The sequence below is a fragment of the Acipenser ruthenus genome, chromosome 17 (genome assembly GCF_902713425.1).
Source record: "Acipenser ruthenus chromosome 17, fAciRut3.2 maternal haplotype, whole genome shotgun sequence".
Taxonomy (NCBI): domain Eukaryota; kingdom Metazoa; phylum Chordata; class Actinopteri; order Acipenseriformes; family Acipenseridae; genus Acipenser; species Acipenser ruthenus.
The window spans coordinates 20,171,552-20,190,479 of NC_081205.1; the positions used below are offsets into that span (position 1 = coordinate 20,171,552).

At 39.1% G+C, this 18,928-nt stretch overlaps 1 protein-coding gene across 3 annotated transcripts; it reads left to right on the forward strand.

Moving 5' to 3' along the window:
- Nucleotides 1-544: 544 nt before the first annotated feature.
- On the forward strand, nucleotides 545-18,652 carry atg4b (autophagy related 4B, cysteine peptidase). 3 transcript variants are annotated; one of them, XM_034039124.3, is made up of 14 exons: nucleotides 545-629; nucleotides 1,275-1,458; nucleotides 2,551-2,663; nucleotides 2,982-3,053; nucleotides 3,825-3,923; nucleotides 4,235-4,336; nucleotides 4,634-4,706; nucleotides 8,509-8,588; nucleotides 11,652-11,848; nucleotides 12,693-12,771; nucleotides 13,571-13,716; nucleotides 15,183-15,239; nucleotides 15,588-15,681; nucleotides 16,703-18,652. In XM_034039124.3, the coding sequence occupies exons 1-14, from the start codon at nucleotides 620-622 to the stop codon at nucleotides 16,774-16,776; spliced, it is 1,380 nt and encodes a 459-aa protein (XP_033895015.2). In that variant the 5' UTR covers nucleotides 545-619; the 3' UTR covers nucleotides 16,777-18,652. The 3 variants fall into 3 exon arrangements, with proteins under 3 accessions (XP_033895015.2, XP_033895008.1, XP_033895012.1); XM_034039117.3 differs by lacking the exon at nucleotides 2,551-2,663 and having other exon boundaries at nucleotides 1,275-1,376; XM_034039121.3 differs by lacking the exons at nucleotides 545-629; nucleotides 2,551-2,663 and having other exon boundaries at nucleotides 1,358-1,376; nucleotides 3,784-3,923.
- Nucleotides 18,653-18,928: the final 276 nt, after the last annotated feature.

Here is an 18,928-nt window from a genome sequence, read left to right on the forward strand (position 1 = left end):
ACTTCATTACTAAAGTTGATACATCAAACCACGACGGTCACCGGCTCATAGTGAAACTGCAATGGGAGTGTTGGCAGCTGGCTGTTTGAGCTAAAATATATAGATAGATAGATAGATAGATAGATAGATAGATAGATAGATATACAGACAGACAGACAGACAGACAGACAGACAGACAGATAGATAGATAGATAGATAGATATTTTGAAGCCAGTTAAATATTAACATATTTATATCTTTGTTAAACTCCCCGATGTTGCCGTACCCGCCGCTGTGTACGCCAGTGTTCTTATAAGCATGCAAGATGGCGGACAGAAATCTCACGCAAAGTCAGCCGTTGGCGGATCTAGTTCTATATATATCTATGGTCCCGCCTTATTGCTATCTTTTTATGATTGGCGGTTTTGTTCCAAACTCCTCCCTGATCCACGATTTTGATTGGATCATTAAATACAGGAAGATGTGAGAGGTCTACTCAAAGCAAGTCTATGATTGGTAACAAATAATCTTAGCCCCGCCTCATATAAACTGTGATTGCCAAGTCACCAGAAAGTTCGAATTTCCATTGGCTGACTGACGTCAGTCATCAACCAACAAGCTAGGGTGAGACGCTAACGGAATGGATGCAGGTAAGAGAGAGACTCTAAATAATAATAATAATATATGTTTACATCACATTTTAATTATTAATTTAAGAAACCAAGCCTATTGATATCGAAAATTGAAATACAGTTTCTTAAACTGTAGCTAATTATTATGTTACTTAACCCTACGACCGTTTCAAAACCTGGTGTATGCTTCAGGTGTTTAACAGTCGCGCACGCAGATGTATATGTGTAGTACAGTCTGTAGGAACTTACTTACATTTATCATATGATAAATATATATTTTATTTTTACCAGAGGCTGTGCAGGTGACTGCAGCTGTCCTTGACACGCACAGGTGTGTCTAGGCTGATTTATCCACAGTTATGTATCATCGTTGCCTGACAGTACCATGACATGATTTGTCTTTTTTTAGTCCCTGGTGTGCCTTTGTGACCATTTTGAACCTATGATGTCACATTATCTATTTCCATTTATACGGGGCAGATTTGTTTATACATAATAATGATTATAAAATGATGCTCCGCTGGAACACTCCCATTGCAGTTTCACTATGAGCCGGTGACCGTCGTGGTTTGATGTATCAACTTTAGTAATGAAGTGCAGCTACAAATATAAGTGGCTCTTAGGCTTTCTCGGTCTCACGCTCTCTGTCATTTATCCTCTCAGCTACCCTCACCTACGACACATTAAGGTTTTCAGAGTTTGAGGAGTTCCCACAGACTGAGGAACCCGTGTGGATTCTGGGACGGGAGTCCAGCGCTCTCACAGGTATGCACATCCTGCCTTTCTCCTCCAGGGTGCAGCACTGTGTGCCAGAGAGTTCAGCACAGAGAAGAATAGGGACTGTGAGGTAAGTTGAGGGGAGCTGTTCCCAGCTCTGCTTATCTGCACAGTAATGCTGAGTAGGTTTTGATTGGGTGAAATGGCGTTGTTATGTTAACATTAGTAACAGCTGCAGAAATGGTGCAGTAAAGATGACTACACTTTTAAATAGATGCTTCACTCGTTAACAGCAAATGGAAGTTCGGAATAGGTAATCAGGGATGGAAATAAGTCTCCCAAAGTCTTGCATAGCAGGTTGACCCATTCCTGGTTTTACTATGAGTTTAATAAGACACACCTGAGCTTGTTACCTATACACTGGGGTTAATTAAGCTTTTAGTAAAAGCTGGAATGGTTGAGTCTGCTATGCAATATGAGTCTTATTCCCATCCCTGGGTAATAGAATTAGTTTGTTAACTATAATTACTTTCAATGGCTCTGGTTGCATTGGGAGTCCTTTTCCTATTGTCACCCATGCCTTTTTAGAAGAGTCATTCAGTTTCAGTGCAAACCTCTAGAACAAAGGCCATGTCAACTAATTAAAGCCATGAACTCACGAAACATCACTTTCCTCTGTGAAGCTGGGAGGAAGAGTTGGGGGAAAAAGCTGCAATGTGTCACAGGGTACAGCATAGAGAGGGAATACAAGATAACAGGGCTTAGTGCTGACTAATATCACGAAATCACGGAATAGATAATTGCCCACTCTTGAAATATATACACTGATTTTAATGGGCAAGCCTTCTCGTATCCTCTGTATCATATATTACTCCAACGTTGTATCCATTTACTCGGAATGACGAATGACTGGGAGTTTGATATCTGTTGCCAATTACCCCATTCAGGCTGCTTGTTTACTAAATATCTTGTAATGACCTCAATAGATGATCACCCCGTCTTTTTAAAATAGGCAAAAGATAGATGTCCCACTCATGCAGTGGCATTTGTTATCCTTTTTCAACCAATACAGAATGACTGAGTGGGATGTGTGTTATTCATTTCTTCAATGGACACTGACAAGACACATTGAATGTTGTAGTTGTCTCTGCCATTGCAGAAAACTGTACTGAGTCAAAATAAATAATAGGTCTACGCTTCTTTTAAAAATATGTCCACACAGGTGCTTCTGTGGTGGAATACAGAACAAGTGGGAAAGCACATGGCTAATTTACACAGCAGCAGCTCACACCAACTTCCCTTTTTACATCCATCTGACATTCTGCAAATCTACTGGTAATTTACACACCCAAACTAACACTAAAAACAACTACTAACACTACTATAGCAATACAACTTCTTTCGATTTACAAAAACTGGGATTACTGTAGTTTTATGTAATGTTATAAAGGAGAGGGAGGCTAAATATCATATTTGAAACAGCCTACCTTTTCCTATAGCTTCTACTGTTCCAAATCGATCATTTCTTCAATACCACTCTGGCTATGGAGGGCCCTATTTTAGATAATTAAACAGTGAAAAGATCTTCAGTCGCTGTTTAAATCCATAATAGATCCCATTTTCCTTAAGTCCTGTTTTTTCCCTTCTTTTTAGAGAAGGATGACATTCTGTGTGATATTTCCTCTCGCCTCTGGTTCACTTACAGAAAGAATTTTCCACCTATTGGTAAGTGGCTTGGTATGTGTGTTACATATTGCCTCTCCCAGCACTACTTTGGACAATAAAAAGCTTTGTTTTAGGTAAATGTAGTGTCAATAAATGTGGTCTATTCACACCAGTCAGGGAAACATGCTATGCAGAAAAACAGGAGCTGAAAAGATCTTTGGGGTGACAAGACTCTTGTACAATGTTTGAGAGAAGAATAGGCACAGAAACCAGGCAGTCAGTGCAAGCCTGATGTGAAATAATTGCAATTAGATCACACCACAGAGAAAAGTATTCAGGGCCATCCATTTTATAGTTTACAATTATGTAGTGATTTGCATTCTTTGCATGGGATGTATTTAATGACTGTTTTTAACACATTGTCTTTAAAGAGCTATAAAAAGTCATTTGAGATAGTAGAGTGAAAAAAATTAAGTATTTTATTTGCAGACACTTGCCAGAACACACGACCACATTTTCATCCTTACAATCTTTTTTTTTTTTTTTTTTTTTTAACATGATCACAAAATATACAAAAAAAAACATGTGTTTTTTTCATTACGTTTAACCTTTAGGAGGATTTTTTTTCAAAAATAGAATAAAACTAAAATAAAAAAAGATATTACCTTAGGTACCCTGGGATAAACTAAAGGGATTTTTTTTTTCTCAATTTATCATTAATTATGGTATTTAGTGTTCTTATGGATGGTAATTAAAGGGTAATATGATTTGTTTGTTGTAAACACTATAGGATGTTAAGTGCTGCCCTTGTCACTGTGTTCTCTGCGGCAGGAGGGACAGGCCCCACCTCTGATACCGGCTGGGGTTGCATGCTGCGATGTGGGCAGATGATCCTGGGAGAAGCCCTGGTCTTCAGGCATCTGGGCCGAGGTATTTATTTATTAACCCTTTCAGTTAGCACCGTTAACATATGCTGTCGGAAATCACGTTGGAACCGCACAAGCTTACTAGGTCCCAGTCTGAGGCTGTGTAGAAATATATGTAAACATTTATACTCAATAAAGGAGTTTATTCTTCAACTCGACAACAATAATTCATGACTGAAATAGTTAAGTATTTCTTTAAATAAGATGTGTATTTCAATTTCTAATAAGTTTTAGAACTTGCTTATTACACATACAGGCATGTTTGGGTACTGATGTCTTTTTTTGAGAAGCTCACAAACTCTTTTGTCTCTGCAGACTGGAGGTGGGTGAAAGGAAAGAGGCAGAGAGAGGAGTATTACAGCATACTTAACGCCTTCATTGACAAAAAGGACAGCTACTACTCTATACACCAGATAGGTAAGCCCTGCATAATCTGAATGATGTCTGGGAGAGGAAGACAGAAAAGACAAGAGTTAAAGAGAGACAGGCCTGACATTAAGACTGATTAGGAAACTGTGCCAAAGGCTAGGGAGAGAACAGGTAATACTGTAGTTACTGAAGATGAACATGACAGCATATCTATATCTAGATGCGTTTTATTATCAGTATGTCGAGCATCCTAAAAAGGCCCAGTGAGCTATTGATGAAAATCAATAAACACTGATAAAGTAACTGCTCCTGGTAAATCCCTCTTGCTGTCTCTCCTCTCTCTAGCTCAGATGGGAGTGGGGGAGGGGAAGTCCATCGGACAGTGGTATGGACCAAACACAGTTGCACAGGTGCTGAAGTAAGTGTTTCCCTTTGTGATTTGCTTTTGTCACAGTCATTTTCACCCTAAACCTTGCTGTTGATTGTCAATAACAGTAATGTGAAGTTGCTGCTTGAATTTCATTTTCAAAACAAAGGAAGCTGACACTTTGCAAACCCAAACAGCAAAGAAACATTTTTAAGAGCTAATATGAAAACAACAAAATGGCAAAACCTTTGGCCATTACAACACTGAAAAAGATTCAAACAAACCTAAACTAATAACTAAATAAACTGACAACATGTTTGTCTCTTAGAATAAGGCCAGTTACACAAAAGTATATTTTTTATTATAAAGTGTTATTGAATAAATCTGAAGAGCACAATTTCAAGATGAAATTGGATTCTGTTGAGGTGTAGGTACTTAATGTGAAACGGGCAGTGTTGTGTGATGCACTGCCACTACGGATTGTGTACCCTGTCGGTGAGATGAGATGGGTTTTAAATCTCTACAACCACAAATACAGAGGAGCCCGGCTCTTTGCATAGTGCTTAAGACGCGCGCGTGTGCCGTGTGTGGGGCCTCCGGTTTGCGCCCAGCCTCTGATGCAACTTAAAAGAAGGACGTTTGTATTTAATTAAGCATGCCTGCAATCTCATAAAAACATTTCTTGCAACTTAATATTTTCACTGTTATCAAACTCCTTGGGCAAAATCTAATGACACCCTTCACTTTGACCTGTGACCAGTGTTTGTGACTTTTTGGTTTGTGGATGAGAGAGACCAGCACTTTGACACTGGCTTCATGCTCGGTGTGCATCTGTATTCTGTGATACCCTCGGTCATGTTTCGAACATGGTTATTGTATAACAGTTATTAGCCCTTTATGTGCCAATTATGTTACAAAGCTGCTGTTGCCACTATCATATCTCAAAAAACATTTCATATAGTGACTTATTTGCAGGGCTATATAAACCCTGCATGCTAAATGTGTTGACCTCTGGTGTAATATGGCTGCCACTCTGAAGTCTGCTGGTTAGGGACGGTGCACTTTGAGTTGATGTCTTAGTGCTACCCAGCTGTATTGGGTTTTCCTGGTTCCATTACTGTAGTTGTACTGTAAAAATGAACCCGTTCATTACCAGATTGTTTTAACCTCTTGCCATATCAATGATACAGACCGCTCGCTTTCACAGTGTCTTTACAATCTGTATTCTATGATTCTCTTATTAAGGTTCCATTGCAGGAAGTGTTCAATAAAAAATCTACCTTTTCACTGCCACATTGTGCTTAACCTCTGGAAATAAGAAAAACTATAATGTATAGCTAGTAAGTGTTCTTCAGTGCGTCTTAAAAATGAAATAAACACTCAGTTACACAATATGCAGTATCAGTGTAATAGTTTTTGCAAAAGGAAACAAAATTGTTAACTGTTAATAACATTCGTAAGAAGCAACTCAGTGTTAATTGAAGGACTCAAAATTGTTTAAAAATGGTGCAAATAGCAGGTCTTAATAAATCAGACACATGAGTATTATTTTAATGATCTAAACAGTGGTGACTTCAAACTGGGTTCTAATTTGATGCATCGATTCACCAATATGTAATCGAAGCTCGGGAAATTTAAGGACAGATGATCAATAATCGATGCATCGATTCATTATTGCACCCCTATTTATAAGTGTTTGACGGCTACCTCTCATCAAGTTAAGAGTGTGTTTATCGCGCACTCTTTGGTTTGTAACTTGATTAGAGGTAGCCACCGAACGCTTACAAACATATTCCAAGTCATTAAAACTAAATTAAAAAAAAAGACGAAAACCAGACTAACATGTTTAATCTATTTATATAGAACCTGTTGTCGTTTAAATGTTCGAATGCTTTGTCATTGACATTCTGAGTGTGAGAGCTACACAGTGAAATTATACAGACGTGCTCAAATTTGTTGGTACCCTTACAGCTCATTGAAACAATGCTTCATTCCTCCTGAAAAGTGATGAAATTAAAAGCCATTTTATCATGTATACTTGCATGCCTTTGGTATGTCATAGAATAAAGCAAAGAAGCTGTGAAAAGAGATGAATTATTGCTTATTCTACAAAGATATTAAAAATGGCCTGGACACATTTGTTGGTACCCCTTAGAAAAGATAATAAATAATTGGATTATAGTGATATTTCAAACTAATTAGTTTATTTAATTAGTATCCAATCACATGTCTCCAATCTTGTAATCAGTCATTCAGCCTATTTAAATGGAGAAAAGTAGTCACTGTGCTGTTTGGTATCATTGTGTGCACCACACTGACCAGAGAAAGCAAAGGAGAGAGTTTTCTGAGGAGATCAGAAAGAAAATAATAGACAAGCATGGTAAAGGTAAAGGCTACAAGACCATCTCCAAGCAGCTTGATGTTCCTGTGACAACAGTTGCAAATATTATTAAGAAGTTTAAGGTCCATGGAACTGTAGCCAACCTCCATGGGCGCGGCCGCATGAGGAAAATCGACCCCAGAGTGAACAGAAGGATAGTGCGAATGGTAGAAAAAGAACCAAGGATAACTGCCAAAGAGATACAAGCTGAACTCCAAGGTGAAGGTACGTCAGTTTCTGATCGCACCATCCGTCGCTTTTTGAGAGAAAGTGGGCTCCATGGAAGAAGACCCAGGAGGACTCCACTTGACAGGAAAACATAAAAAAGCCAGACTGGAATTTGCTAAAATGCATATTGACAAGCCACAATCCTTCTGGGAGAATGTCCTTTGGACAGATGAGTCAAAACTGGAGCTTTTTGGCAAGTCACATCAGCTCTATGTTCACAGACGAAAAAATGAAGCTTTCAAAGAAAAGAACACCATACCTACAGTGAAACATGGAGGAGGCTCGGTTATGTTTTGAGGCTGCTTTGCTGCGCCTGGCACAGGGTGCCTTGAATCTGTGCAGGGCACAATGAAATCTCAAGACTATCAAGGCATTCTGGAGCGAAATGTACTGCCCAGTGTCAGAAAGCTCTGTCTCAGTCGCAGGTCATGGGTCCTCCAACAGGATAATGACCCAAAACACACAGCTAAAAGCACCCAAGAATGGATAAGAACAAAACATTGGACTATTCTGAAGTGGCCTTCTATGAGTCCTAATCTGAATCCTATCGAACATCTATGGAAAGAGCTGAAACTTGCAGTCTGGAGAAGGCACCCATCAAACCTGAGACAGCTGGAGCAGTTTGCTCAGGAAGAGTGGGCCAAACTACCTGTTAACAGGTGCAGAAGTCTCATTGAGAGCTACAGAAAACGTTTGATTGCAGTGATTGCCTCTAAAGGTTGTGCAACAAAATATTAGGTTAGCGGTCCCATCATTTTTGTCCATGCCATTTTCATTTGTTTTCTTATTTACAATATTATGTTGAATAAAAAATCAAAAGCAAAGTCTGATTTCTGTTAAATATGGAATAAACAATGGTGGATGCCAATTACTTTTGTCAGTTTCAAGTTATTTCAGAGAAAATTGTGCATTCTTCGTTTTTTGTGGAGGGGTACCACAAATTTGAGCACGTCTGTAAGTGTCGCTGCTGCTAACAGGTTCCAATGGAGACGTGACTTACAGTGTAAAGCTCCTGCTGTGTTAACATAGAGCTAAGCAGCAGTATTTTTATCCACCTCTGTTTAGATCATGAAAATACTTGTATTCACTAAGAGGAGCGTGCATTACTTGCATATCTTCTAAGTGAAGTAGACCTCTTTTTCGGCTAATGTCATCATCCGTGTTTCACACCTACATTCGTCCGATTTAAAAGTTCTGTAGTTACTACATGATGAGTAAAGTTTCGCTGTCTCTGTCTCTCCACAGGAAACTCTCAGTGTTTGACTCCTGGAGCCGCCTCGCTGTTCATGTAGCCATGGACAACACAGTGGTCATTGAGGAGATCAGTGAGTGCAGATTTTACATTGCAGGGGAACAAGCTGCTGTTGTGGGTTATAGATACGGCCCTGCGAAATTCACGGGAGAATTAAAACGACAGGACTAACCTGCAATTTAGTCCTAAACCTCCAGATGTCCGTGTAGCCACTCCAGGTGAAGTGATCAAAAGAATAATTAAGGAATCTACACAGTACATTCTGGATAATTAGAAAATGCTCCCTAATTACGAGGGACAATTGTGGCCATTCTAGAAATTGATGCGTTCAAAGAAAAAGCTTACCTCGAGACTTGCTGTTTTAGAAAAAATGGGTGCACCAACAAAATCAAAAAGCATTTATTTGAGAGATTGCATGCAGCAATAGCCTCCTGGTGTGTTCACTCTCCCTGATTGCAACGCATGGTAAGGGACTAGTGGATCTGATTTGAAAGCCGTAATGTTAGAGTTTATCAAACTTATAATAAAGCTGCAGAATTAATAAATACATACCGAGCACAGATGCCAATATAAACAAACAGTGTGTTAAAACTTTCTACAAAGTTTATGAAAAATTGATGTTTTATTCAGTCAGCTCACAAGTTTCTGAAGGCAGTAAGGATTTTTAACCCACAACAAGTTTGTAGTTTGATAAAGAAACCCTCCCGTTAAATTCTATTCCAGGGTTTGATAGTTAATGTAAATCAGAAATGGAGGGATATAAGCTATATGCCAAAGGAAACGGTAGTGGAATTTATTTGACCTAATTTTGGAGAAATGCAGAATTGTTTCCCAGTTTAGCAAGAAAGGCTAAAAGATATTTGCCAGTTGTTACCAATTCTGTGGATGCTGAAAGAAGTGTTTCTTCTTGCATTATATTCAAAGAACAAAACCAATAAAAAAAGCCCCCTGCTTATATATGTTACTTAATCTATCAAATACCCAGATTCCAATACATTGTTATATTAACTATACTGTTCGGATCGGTGCCACAAACAGGAAATCCATTACAAAAAATGTCTCCCCTTCTGTTGACGAATTACATATTTGTGCCCGGGGAGATCCAGATAGCAAGGAAATGTAATTAATTTGTTTAACAAATGATTTGCGTAAAAGTGTACTGGTAAATTAAAACCTACAAATACTTTATTTATACTTCTATGTTCTCTGAGATGATATTGAAAAAAACTTCCTAATGTAAGGGTTAAATAAATGTCAGTAGTCATCTACAGCATTCTGTTTATTAATTTGCTAATACATACTTTGTAGTAATGGGATGAGCAATTCAAATGGTTAAAGTAATGTAATGGGATGATTTGTTTAATTACACTATGTAACACAATTTTTGTTCCTGGGTAGTAAGTGTTATTTCCTAATTGCTTATGCCTCAAAAGTATAGAAAATGGCTATTATTCCCCACAAACTTTGCTTTTGTGACCAGGACAGTGATATTTTGAAATGTACCTATTTCCAATGAGAAACGGGCGAATTTGTGTCTTTTCGTTCACATAAAGTCAGAAAAAAACAACATATGAATCCAAATTAACATGTATTTATACTAAAGTAATACAAAAATGACTACAAAAGATTTAGAAGTGAGTAGTTTTTCGAGATTTACGATAATACTGTAAATCACTTTCACGAATCAGCCCCCAAATGTAGTCTCCCATCATGTTCTCGTTATACTGTCCTTGGTAGCGGCGTTCAAAGTCCAGTATATCCTGGTGGAAGCGCTCGCCTTGCTCCTCCGAGTACGCTCCCATGTTCTCCTTGAATTTATCAAGATGAGCATCAAGGATATGGACTTTGAGGGACATCCTACAACCCATTGTGCCGTAGTTCTTCACCAGAGTCTCAACCAGCTCCACATAGTTTTCGGCCTTGTGATTGCCCAGGAAGCCCCGAACCACTGCGACAAAGCTGTTCCAAGCCGCTTTCTCCTTACTAGTGAGCTTCTTGGGGAATTCATTGCACTCCAGGATCTTCTTTATCTGTGGTCCGATGAAGACACCGGCTTTGACCTTTGCCTCAGACAGCTTAGGGAAGAAGTCTTGAAGGTACTTGAAGGCTGCCGACTCCTTATCTAGAGCTCTGACAAATTGTTTCATAAGGCCCAATTTGATGTGCAGTGGTGGCATAAGCAATTAGGAAATAACACTTACTATCCAGGAACCAAAAAATATAAAAAAATTGTTACACAGTGTTATTGCTCATTACGGGTCTTACTGTGGAGGCTATATCGCCATCGTGTGACTAGAGGACAGAATTACAGGTTAAAAAACAAGTGAAAAATGCAGGGCCCTAGTTAGTCAGATTGGCTTAACAGTTTTATGTTCAGAGGGTCTCAAGCTTTTTTGGTTTAGGGGAACCATTTTTAAAACTGATTTTGAATAGGGAACCCCAACTAAAAACTGAAGAAAAAGCAAAACACAAATAAGAAAGAAAAACAGTAGAAGTAAATGCTTCATGCATATTGTCTGTGAGTATCACAAGGCTTGTCTTACACCACAACAGTGAAAGTCTTGAAAACCACTTTTGCTTTACAAATGATCATTTTTTTTATTTTCTGGGGAACTTTGTACCCATATTTGGGAGTGTAGTTCAAATCCCACTTCTGACAAGCATCGTTGTCCGTGTTAAAATAATAATAATAATAATAATAATAATAAGAAGGAATAGAAGGAATAATAATAATAATAATAATAATAGTGATATCTCACCAAAACATTTTATAAGGGGTGAACTAACCATCTAAATATGTGATATCAACAAAAAGGGCCAAGTTAAACAAGACAAAGTTGCTGCTAACTTGGCCACTGTTTCTATATCAGTAAAGACATTTTGAGGAGAAGGGGAAAGGCTATTCCTAGTTGAAAGGCTTGCTATCTGATTGCTGGTCCCTGTTTTGTATATCAGTAAAGACGTTTTAAGGAGCAGGGGAAAGGCTATTCCTAATTGAAAGGCTTGCTATCTGATTGCTGGTCCCTGATTTGTATATCAGTAAAGACGTTTTGAGGAGCAGGGGAAAGGCTTGCTGTCTGATTGCTGGTGCCTGTGTTAGATGGGGCTGTGCTGACGTGTGTCCTGTGTGTGTCAGAGCGGCTGTGCATGCCGTGGCTGGACTATGCCGGAGCTGCTGCCTTCCTGGACCCTGACCTGGAGCGGGAGCTCAATGGCTTCACGGAGGGAGCCTGTGCGCCGGACCAGTCTGCCGTGTGGAAACCACTGGTGCTGCTGATCCCACTGCGGCTGGGGCTGAGCGAAATCAATGAGGCCTACATCGAAACACTCAAGGTCAGCTTCTCTGTCTTACTGAGACCTTGTAAATATACCCTTAGCCATCTAGCTATACTACAGCCCGGGGTGAAACTTGCATCACTATTGAATTTGACACATTTATCTGCCATGGTGTAATTTAAACATAGCACATCTCGGTTTCGTTACCAAATCCATACCACCTGCCTCTGACTGTGCTCCACAGCTGTCCTTTCTAACACCGCACAGATAGAAGGAACTGCAAACTTTCATAAAGTAGCAGCATCTTGCTACCTGGGGAATAATTACAGTTTGCCAGCCTGCTACTCGTATTTACTACTGCTGGCTGTGTGTAGATACGCACTTGGTAAAAGACAATGCAACTTGAGGCTCTTGTATTGATTTGTAAAATTAGTAAAAAGTCAGTGTAAATGTTTTGTATGTGTTGTATTGTTACTCTACACATTTGGAAATGTTTATGCACACAATTGTGTTAGCATTGTGCATGACTTGTACAAAATCTTTTAAAAAAGCAAAGAAATTTTAGACAATATTACAAACATTATACCACAGCCCTCTCTGTTCTGACCAGTATATTCAAATGATTCTCTAATTCAGGGTTAAAGTATATGAGATTCCCCACAAAGACCCACAATGAACCTCAATGTTGACCTAACAAACACCCCTATAATTCAGACTCCTGAACATGGAACATTGTGCCAAATTGTGTGAAACTGCTGAGTGCTTTATTTTGTGGACTGTTCTCCACTGGGAGCTAAGTTGAGATCAGTTTGCTGGATGACTGTGTGGTCTCCAGTGCCTCTCAGATTTGTTGGGAGCTTGCAGGTCATGTCTGTATCAGTGTGTGTCTTTGTCCCCACAGAAGTGCTTCATGCTGCCTCAGTCACTAGGAGTGATTGGGGGGAAACCCAACAGTGCCCACTACTTCATCGGATATGTAGGTGAGTGCAGGAGAGCGACTGTCCGTCTATACGGATGGAAATACATCTCCCCATTGCATAGCAGATTCAGCCGTTCCACAGATTACTAACAGACTAATTCCAGTCAACCTAATATGTATTGCCATCATTTCCTAAGTATTCTAGGAGTTTGCGTTCCTAAAAATCATTTGCAAGCATTTAGAAAGTGTATTTTTTTTAGAATGTGCATTTTTTTTAGAATGTGTATTTTTTTTTTTTTTTCCTCCCAGAAGCATCTCACGTGTGTCGGTTGTGTTCCTTCAACAGGAAGTGTAGCATTTTTTTATTTATTTTTAAATGCTATGAAGAAAATGCACATTTGACATAAGGTGTGCATCTTTCATATAGGAAAATATCTACGGTTATACATATTGGATAAGATTTTCTTTTGTTAACTCTGTGTGCTTTAAATACACATGACTTTGAAAGCTTGTTCAATGCAGATGTTACTAATCACAATTATCCTATATGGACTCAAACTACTATGCAAACTCATGTTAATTAACCTGCTTCTATTTTTATTTTTTTTTCCCCTCTAACGTCTATTTTGAAAATTTGGTTTGTGTGCTTTTAAACCACCCACCTATTCACATTGTCGCCCATGTGTTTTACATGTAGGATACCTTTTGTATTCTTTTTTGGTTGTAACATTGGTATGAGTAGATTATGCCTTGCAGTAAGTTCTGTGATGACAAACTTTGACTTTTTCGATGTCTTTAGTATTTTCGAAAGTGCTGTGATGCACAGGGGCGCTTGTGTCTGTGTGTGTCTCCCTCTGCAGGAGAGGAGCTGATCTATCTGGACCCCCACACTACGCAGCCCTCTGTAGAGCCCTGCGATGATGGGCTCGTTCCTGATGACAGCTACCACTGCGAGCACCCGCCCTGCCGCATGCACATTCGCGAGCTTGACCCCTCCATCGCTGTGGTAGGGAGGGACACTGCTGCACTGCCTGCCTGTCTCATAACACCCATTTCACAATGGGCTGCCACTGCTGGGGCCGGTTTGAGTCAATATTCTGCCCCCAGCTGGTGTAAGAAATACCACATTTGCTCTATGTTGTATTTCTGACATCCACTAGGGGCAAGATCATGTCTGTACTCTGAGAATATACATGTTTGAGAGCTCTCTTGAGGCGACAGGGGCGCTAGAAACTTCAGAGTTTTAAAAGGTAACCAGGGTGTGATGACTGAAAGTGATAAACATAGTGAATCTAAACAACACTTAGTTGGGAAAAGTGAGATGCTACATACCGATACCAAGTATCTTTAATAGGAATAGTAAAGGATACATAATATAAATACATATAAACTGAGCATCAAAAGAAACGTATCACTTTTATATTTGGATAAAATTCACTAGATGTGATCGAAAAATGACAAACGCTGTTTTAGAGCAGGTGCAGTGACTTTTTATTGTGCTGATTAACAATTGACATCACAAAGGTGCTGCAAAATGATCTGTCGACCTTGGGCAGGTGTTGTAACTCTTGGTCTCCCAGTTCGTGGCATGTCATTGATGTAGTGTGTCTGGTTGTACCGTCTCACCAGGTTTGAAATTGCTGGCTGGGAGTATCCAAGATGGCATACGCCACAGTACGCTGCCCTAGTCCAGGCTCCAACATGCTGATTGCATGAAGGTGCTGCAATCTTGACAGATGTGGCATTTTGGGTTTTTTTTCTGTGATTTTCTTTATTGCTTTTATTCAAGCTTGCAATTCAACAGCTGAAATCTCTCTATATCCAGTGTCCAATCAACTGACTCACTAATTAGGTGATTAAGTGCATATGCTTCAGTCATAGTCACTCAAGTGTGTCATGATCAAGGATGAATGATCGAGTGATTAAATAGAAACCAAAAACATTTTATCAATGTCCATCATTTATATACCTTATTTTTTAAATAAATGTGTTATAATAGTGATAAGTTTATTTTGGTGCTCGGTATATATATCTATTGAAGGATCAAATATTAACTTTGTCTGCATAAAACCTAAAATACATGTAAAAGCTACACAATACAGTGTGGTGGAAAACCATCTCTGAGGACCCCCAGTATGGAACATCTTATCCCCTCTACCAAATCAGAAGTTGCACATTTTCTCATGGTAGCAGGTAAAAAAAAAAAAAAAAAAAGGTCAAGCCAGTTAATGCAGCCCAGTCTGACACCATGTCTCGAGGGGAGAGCGGTCTGGCTTTAAACAAGGCATGGAAGAGCTAACCAGACATGCTGAAACAGTGTGGAAGGACAAGGTGGAAACATCATGAAACATCCTAAGAAAACCCCCTTGAGACAATCACAGGACGCTGTACCTATTGCACCGTAACATTTAAGATTTGTCATGTGAAAATGACATGCTGTTTATTTATTTTCATTTATATTGCTTTTGCTAGGGTTTCTTCTGTAGTACGGAGGAGGATTTTGATGACTGGTGTTTGCGCATTCGAAAGGTGAGCCACTCTCTGTTCACATCTTTACAAGCACTGCATTCTCAGCTCTTCAAAACATAATCATGTACTCTTAGACACCTTGCCTGTACTTAAGCTTTTTCAACAACCAAAAATCATTACAAAACATTAAACCATAATTGTGTGGTCTTAGTGTCGGTGAAAGGAGTGTGGGTGGTGGTATGTTTGAATATTTTCCACTTCTATTGGTATTAGAAACCTGTGTGTGGTCATCAGTCTGTACATTGTTGCATGTACAGTGGGATGTAGGCCATCGTGATCTTTTTCATGATACTAATCATTCTGATTTTGTATGTTTTCTGTAATAAGTGTGGTCTCTATGTTCTCCAGATGTCCGAGAGAAGAGAAGCATTGCCAATGTTTGAGCTGGTGGACAGACAGCCTTCTCACTTCATGAGCTCAGACGTACTGAACCTCACCCCAGGTAAGTGGCACACCGGCACCCTCGCTCCACTCTCAAACTCAGCGTTGTGCTGTATCATTAAACACTCGTTTTTAACCCTTTGCGGTCCATTGTCGGACCTGGTCCGACATTGCAATTATTCCTATCCGGTCCATTGTCGGACCCTGTCCAACATCATCAAAAAAACGCAAAAAACAGCTTTCTAGTCGTTTTTTCTCCGGAAAAAGCCGAGAAAACCATTCAATGGCCGAGTGGGAGCGACAGGAGCCGAGACAAGCCGATTTTGGAAAAAAAAAAAAAAAGCGTATCTCATGATTAGTCATACATGCCCCTGGCATTACATAGGGGCGGTCATAAGGAAACAAGCTGGCTGTTACTGAATCAGCGCACTGAGACCATCGCAGACATTTGCAGAGCTTTTTTGAGATGTTATAGTAATAAAATAATGACTTGGATTGCATTATTGAGGAGTTTGGTGATGAAACGAGTGATCAGGAGATGATTGATCGGTATGTACGACTATTATTATTATTTATTTCTTAGCATATGTGAAAGCGATAGCGAACGAAAGGGTGGGGCGGGGCTGGAGATGCCTAGTGAGTGCTTTGTTGATATGCAGGGCCTTTTAAACCCGTTTGACTGTGGAAAAAAAATACTTTTAAACAGCGCGTCTAAAATTAACTGCGCGTGTGAAAATAAATTGGACCTGACGTGCACTTAATAAATGGACTGCAAAGGGTTAAATATAATGGACTGCAAAGGGTTAAAAAAAAAAAAAAATACCCAAATTCTGTTATCATGCTGTGAAACAAATTAAAGCAATTTACTTTCAGTAGTACTTTGTAAGTGAACTGCATTTTGAATCTAGGTGCAAAAGAGCCCAGTGCTAAACATAACTATCAATATTATACATAGATACCCCACTTTAAAATTATAATACTATTTTAAAAGTATATTACCTGTAGTTTTGACTGGGTTGTATAAATGGGTAGTCTTTACTTGAATGCTTTAGAGAGACTCATTTCAATTCGTCCTTTGGCAGATTTCTCTGACTCTGATCGCCTGGAGAGGTTCTTCGACTCGGAGGACGAGGAGTTTGAGATCCTGTCTCTTTGAAGAGGACTGTGGTCCAGACCAGAGGTCTGTCTGGGAAGAGAGGGCTGGGGAAAGGACTAATATCTCACATTGACCTGATCCCAGCATTCAATGCATAGTGTAATCCAGACCCACCCCGGAGCAAAGCTTCCTGTCTGATCAACCACATGCTGCTACAAACTTTACTTTCACTACAGACTTGTGTAAGGGGTGGGATTGATTATTTTTGTTTTTTGTTATTTTAAGTTCACAATTTGCACATTTTTTTTTGGTTTTATAAAAAAAAAAAAAGAAAAAAGAGAAATGTTGCGCTGTGTTTTGTTGGTGAAACCCAGCAGCATTGTATCCCAATAAAACCTCCTGTTGTAAACGCAGATGTCACGTTGGGGAAATGATACTGCAATGGTAGCGATAGACGGTGCATTCCAGGAAAGGCAATTTGAAAGCACAAGGGTCTTTAGGTTGGGAATTTTGCCAGAAATCTGCTGTTTAACCTTTCATGGAATTTTGCCTTAAAACAGCCTCTTCACAATACCTTTTTAAATCACATAAATATGTATTTGAAATCTGACCAGGGTTGCACATCCTGTAAATACTGAATATCTTGCCCCATTGGTGTGACTATTAGGAGATGAATATATTAGGAGTTACAGGTTCAGACATCTCTGCTCAGCTGCTCATACCTTTATACTCTTTGAACATCAGAGTCTTAAACATGGCAATGGGTATAGCTGTCATGTGTGAATGGCAGTGCTGGAACTGAGCTTTAAGGTTGATAGCTTCATAATACAGGCAGTGTTGCTTGGTGTCTTACTGTAACCAGCTGTCTCCAATTTCAGACTATTTTAGCAATTGTGATTAATCAGTTTTATTCGGTGCCAGTGTGAAAGCATATGAAAAAATGTTAATTCCAATTGGATACTTAAAGCATGGAACTGCAGGCATTTGTTCTGGTACTAAGGAATGGTTTAAAGCGATTTTCCAATCAAGAAAGTGTGATTGCTAAGTTGCTTAAGTATAGACACACTTTAGGGTAAACTGCTACACACATCAGACTAATCAATACCTAGTTTACATCCCTTCTACCGTTGGTGTTTTTAAAGGAAAAAACAATTGCTCATTTAAGAAATAAAGTATTATAAAATAAACAAGAGGAACGGCTCATGCTGTGATAGCGATAACCAAACTGCATTTAAGGATTGTCTTCCCTTAAAGCGATTGCAGTTAACAAAATAATACGTGTTCTAGCAAACCTATATTTTCATTTTAAAACAGCACTGCAACAGGATATAGACAGTTTGCTTGCCTTGCCTTTCAGGAAGCCTGAAGTTACTTAACCTCCTTGGATTTTTTCCACCCAGCGGTGACATCTGGGTCAGACCATGTTGCTGGCTGAAAGCATGCTAGTTAATAGGGGAAGCAATGGATTGGTTATCGACAGGAATTAAGCCAGTGAAGGGGTGGGGATATTTCATGCTCCAGGAACTGCAAGACTAAAAGCTTAGTTGCAAACAGATTTATTTAACCTACTGTAGTACCAGATATCCTGTTTTAAAATCAAAATACATATTTTCTAAAAATGTATTTCTTTCAAAACTGCACTTCTGAGACCTTTATAATTAACTGATATTCATGGCAGAGAAAATGTAAGAAACTATTTTGTCAGCTACAATTACTTTAAATAACACAGCATGAGCAAGCCATCTAGCAGTAACCCACTCTGTATCAATTCTCTTGGAATATCCAACAACGAGGGATGTGGCATTCATTGCTGTGTTTATAAATATGTTGACAGCCCTGTAGATGTAATCATTCCCTCCTTGCGGTAAAATGATGTATAAATATCACACCTGGTCATTCTGTCTTGGTAATAAATGGATTGCATTTGGGGTACGACTGCACTTGTGGGACATACTGCTTTTTAAAATCTTTTACCTTTTGAAGAATTTAGAAATACCAGTATTGAAGGCAGAATTAGTGAACAATAAATGACCTGTCCCCAGTTGTTTCTTTGTTTTTCCTAGAAAATATGTTTTGAATTACCACTGCACTTAGTGAATCAGCTCACTCATTAAATATACATCTGACAACCAGATGTTTTTCTATTCAGATATAGAAAAACATTTTATAAGACAGTAAGTGGAGATAGACTGAAGACAGAGGGAAGGAGACA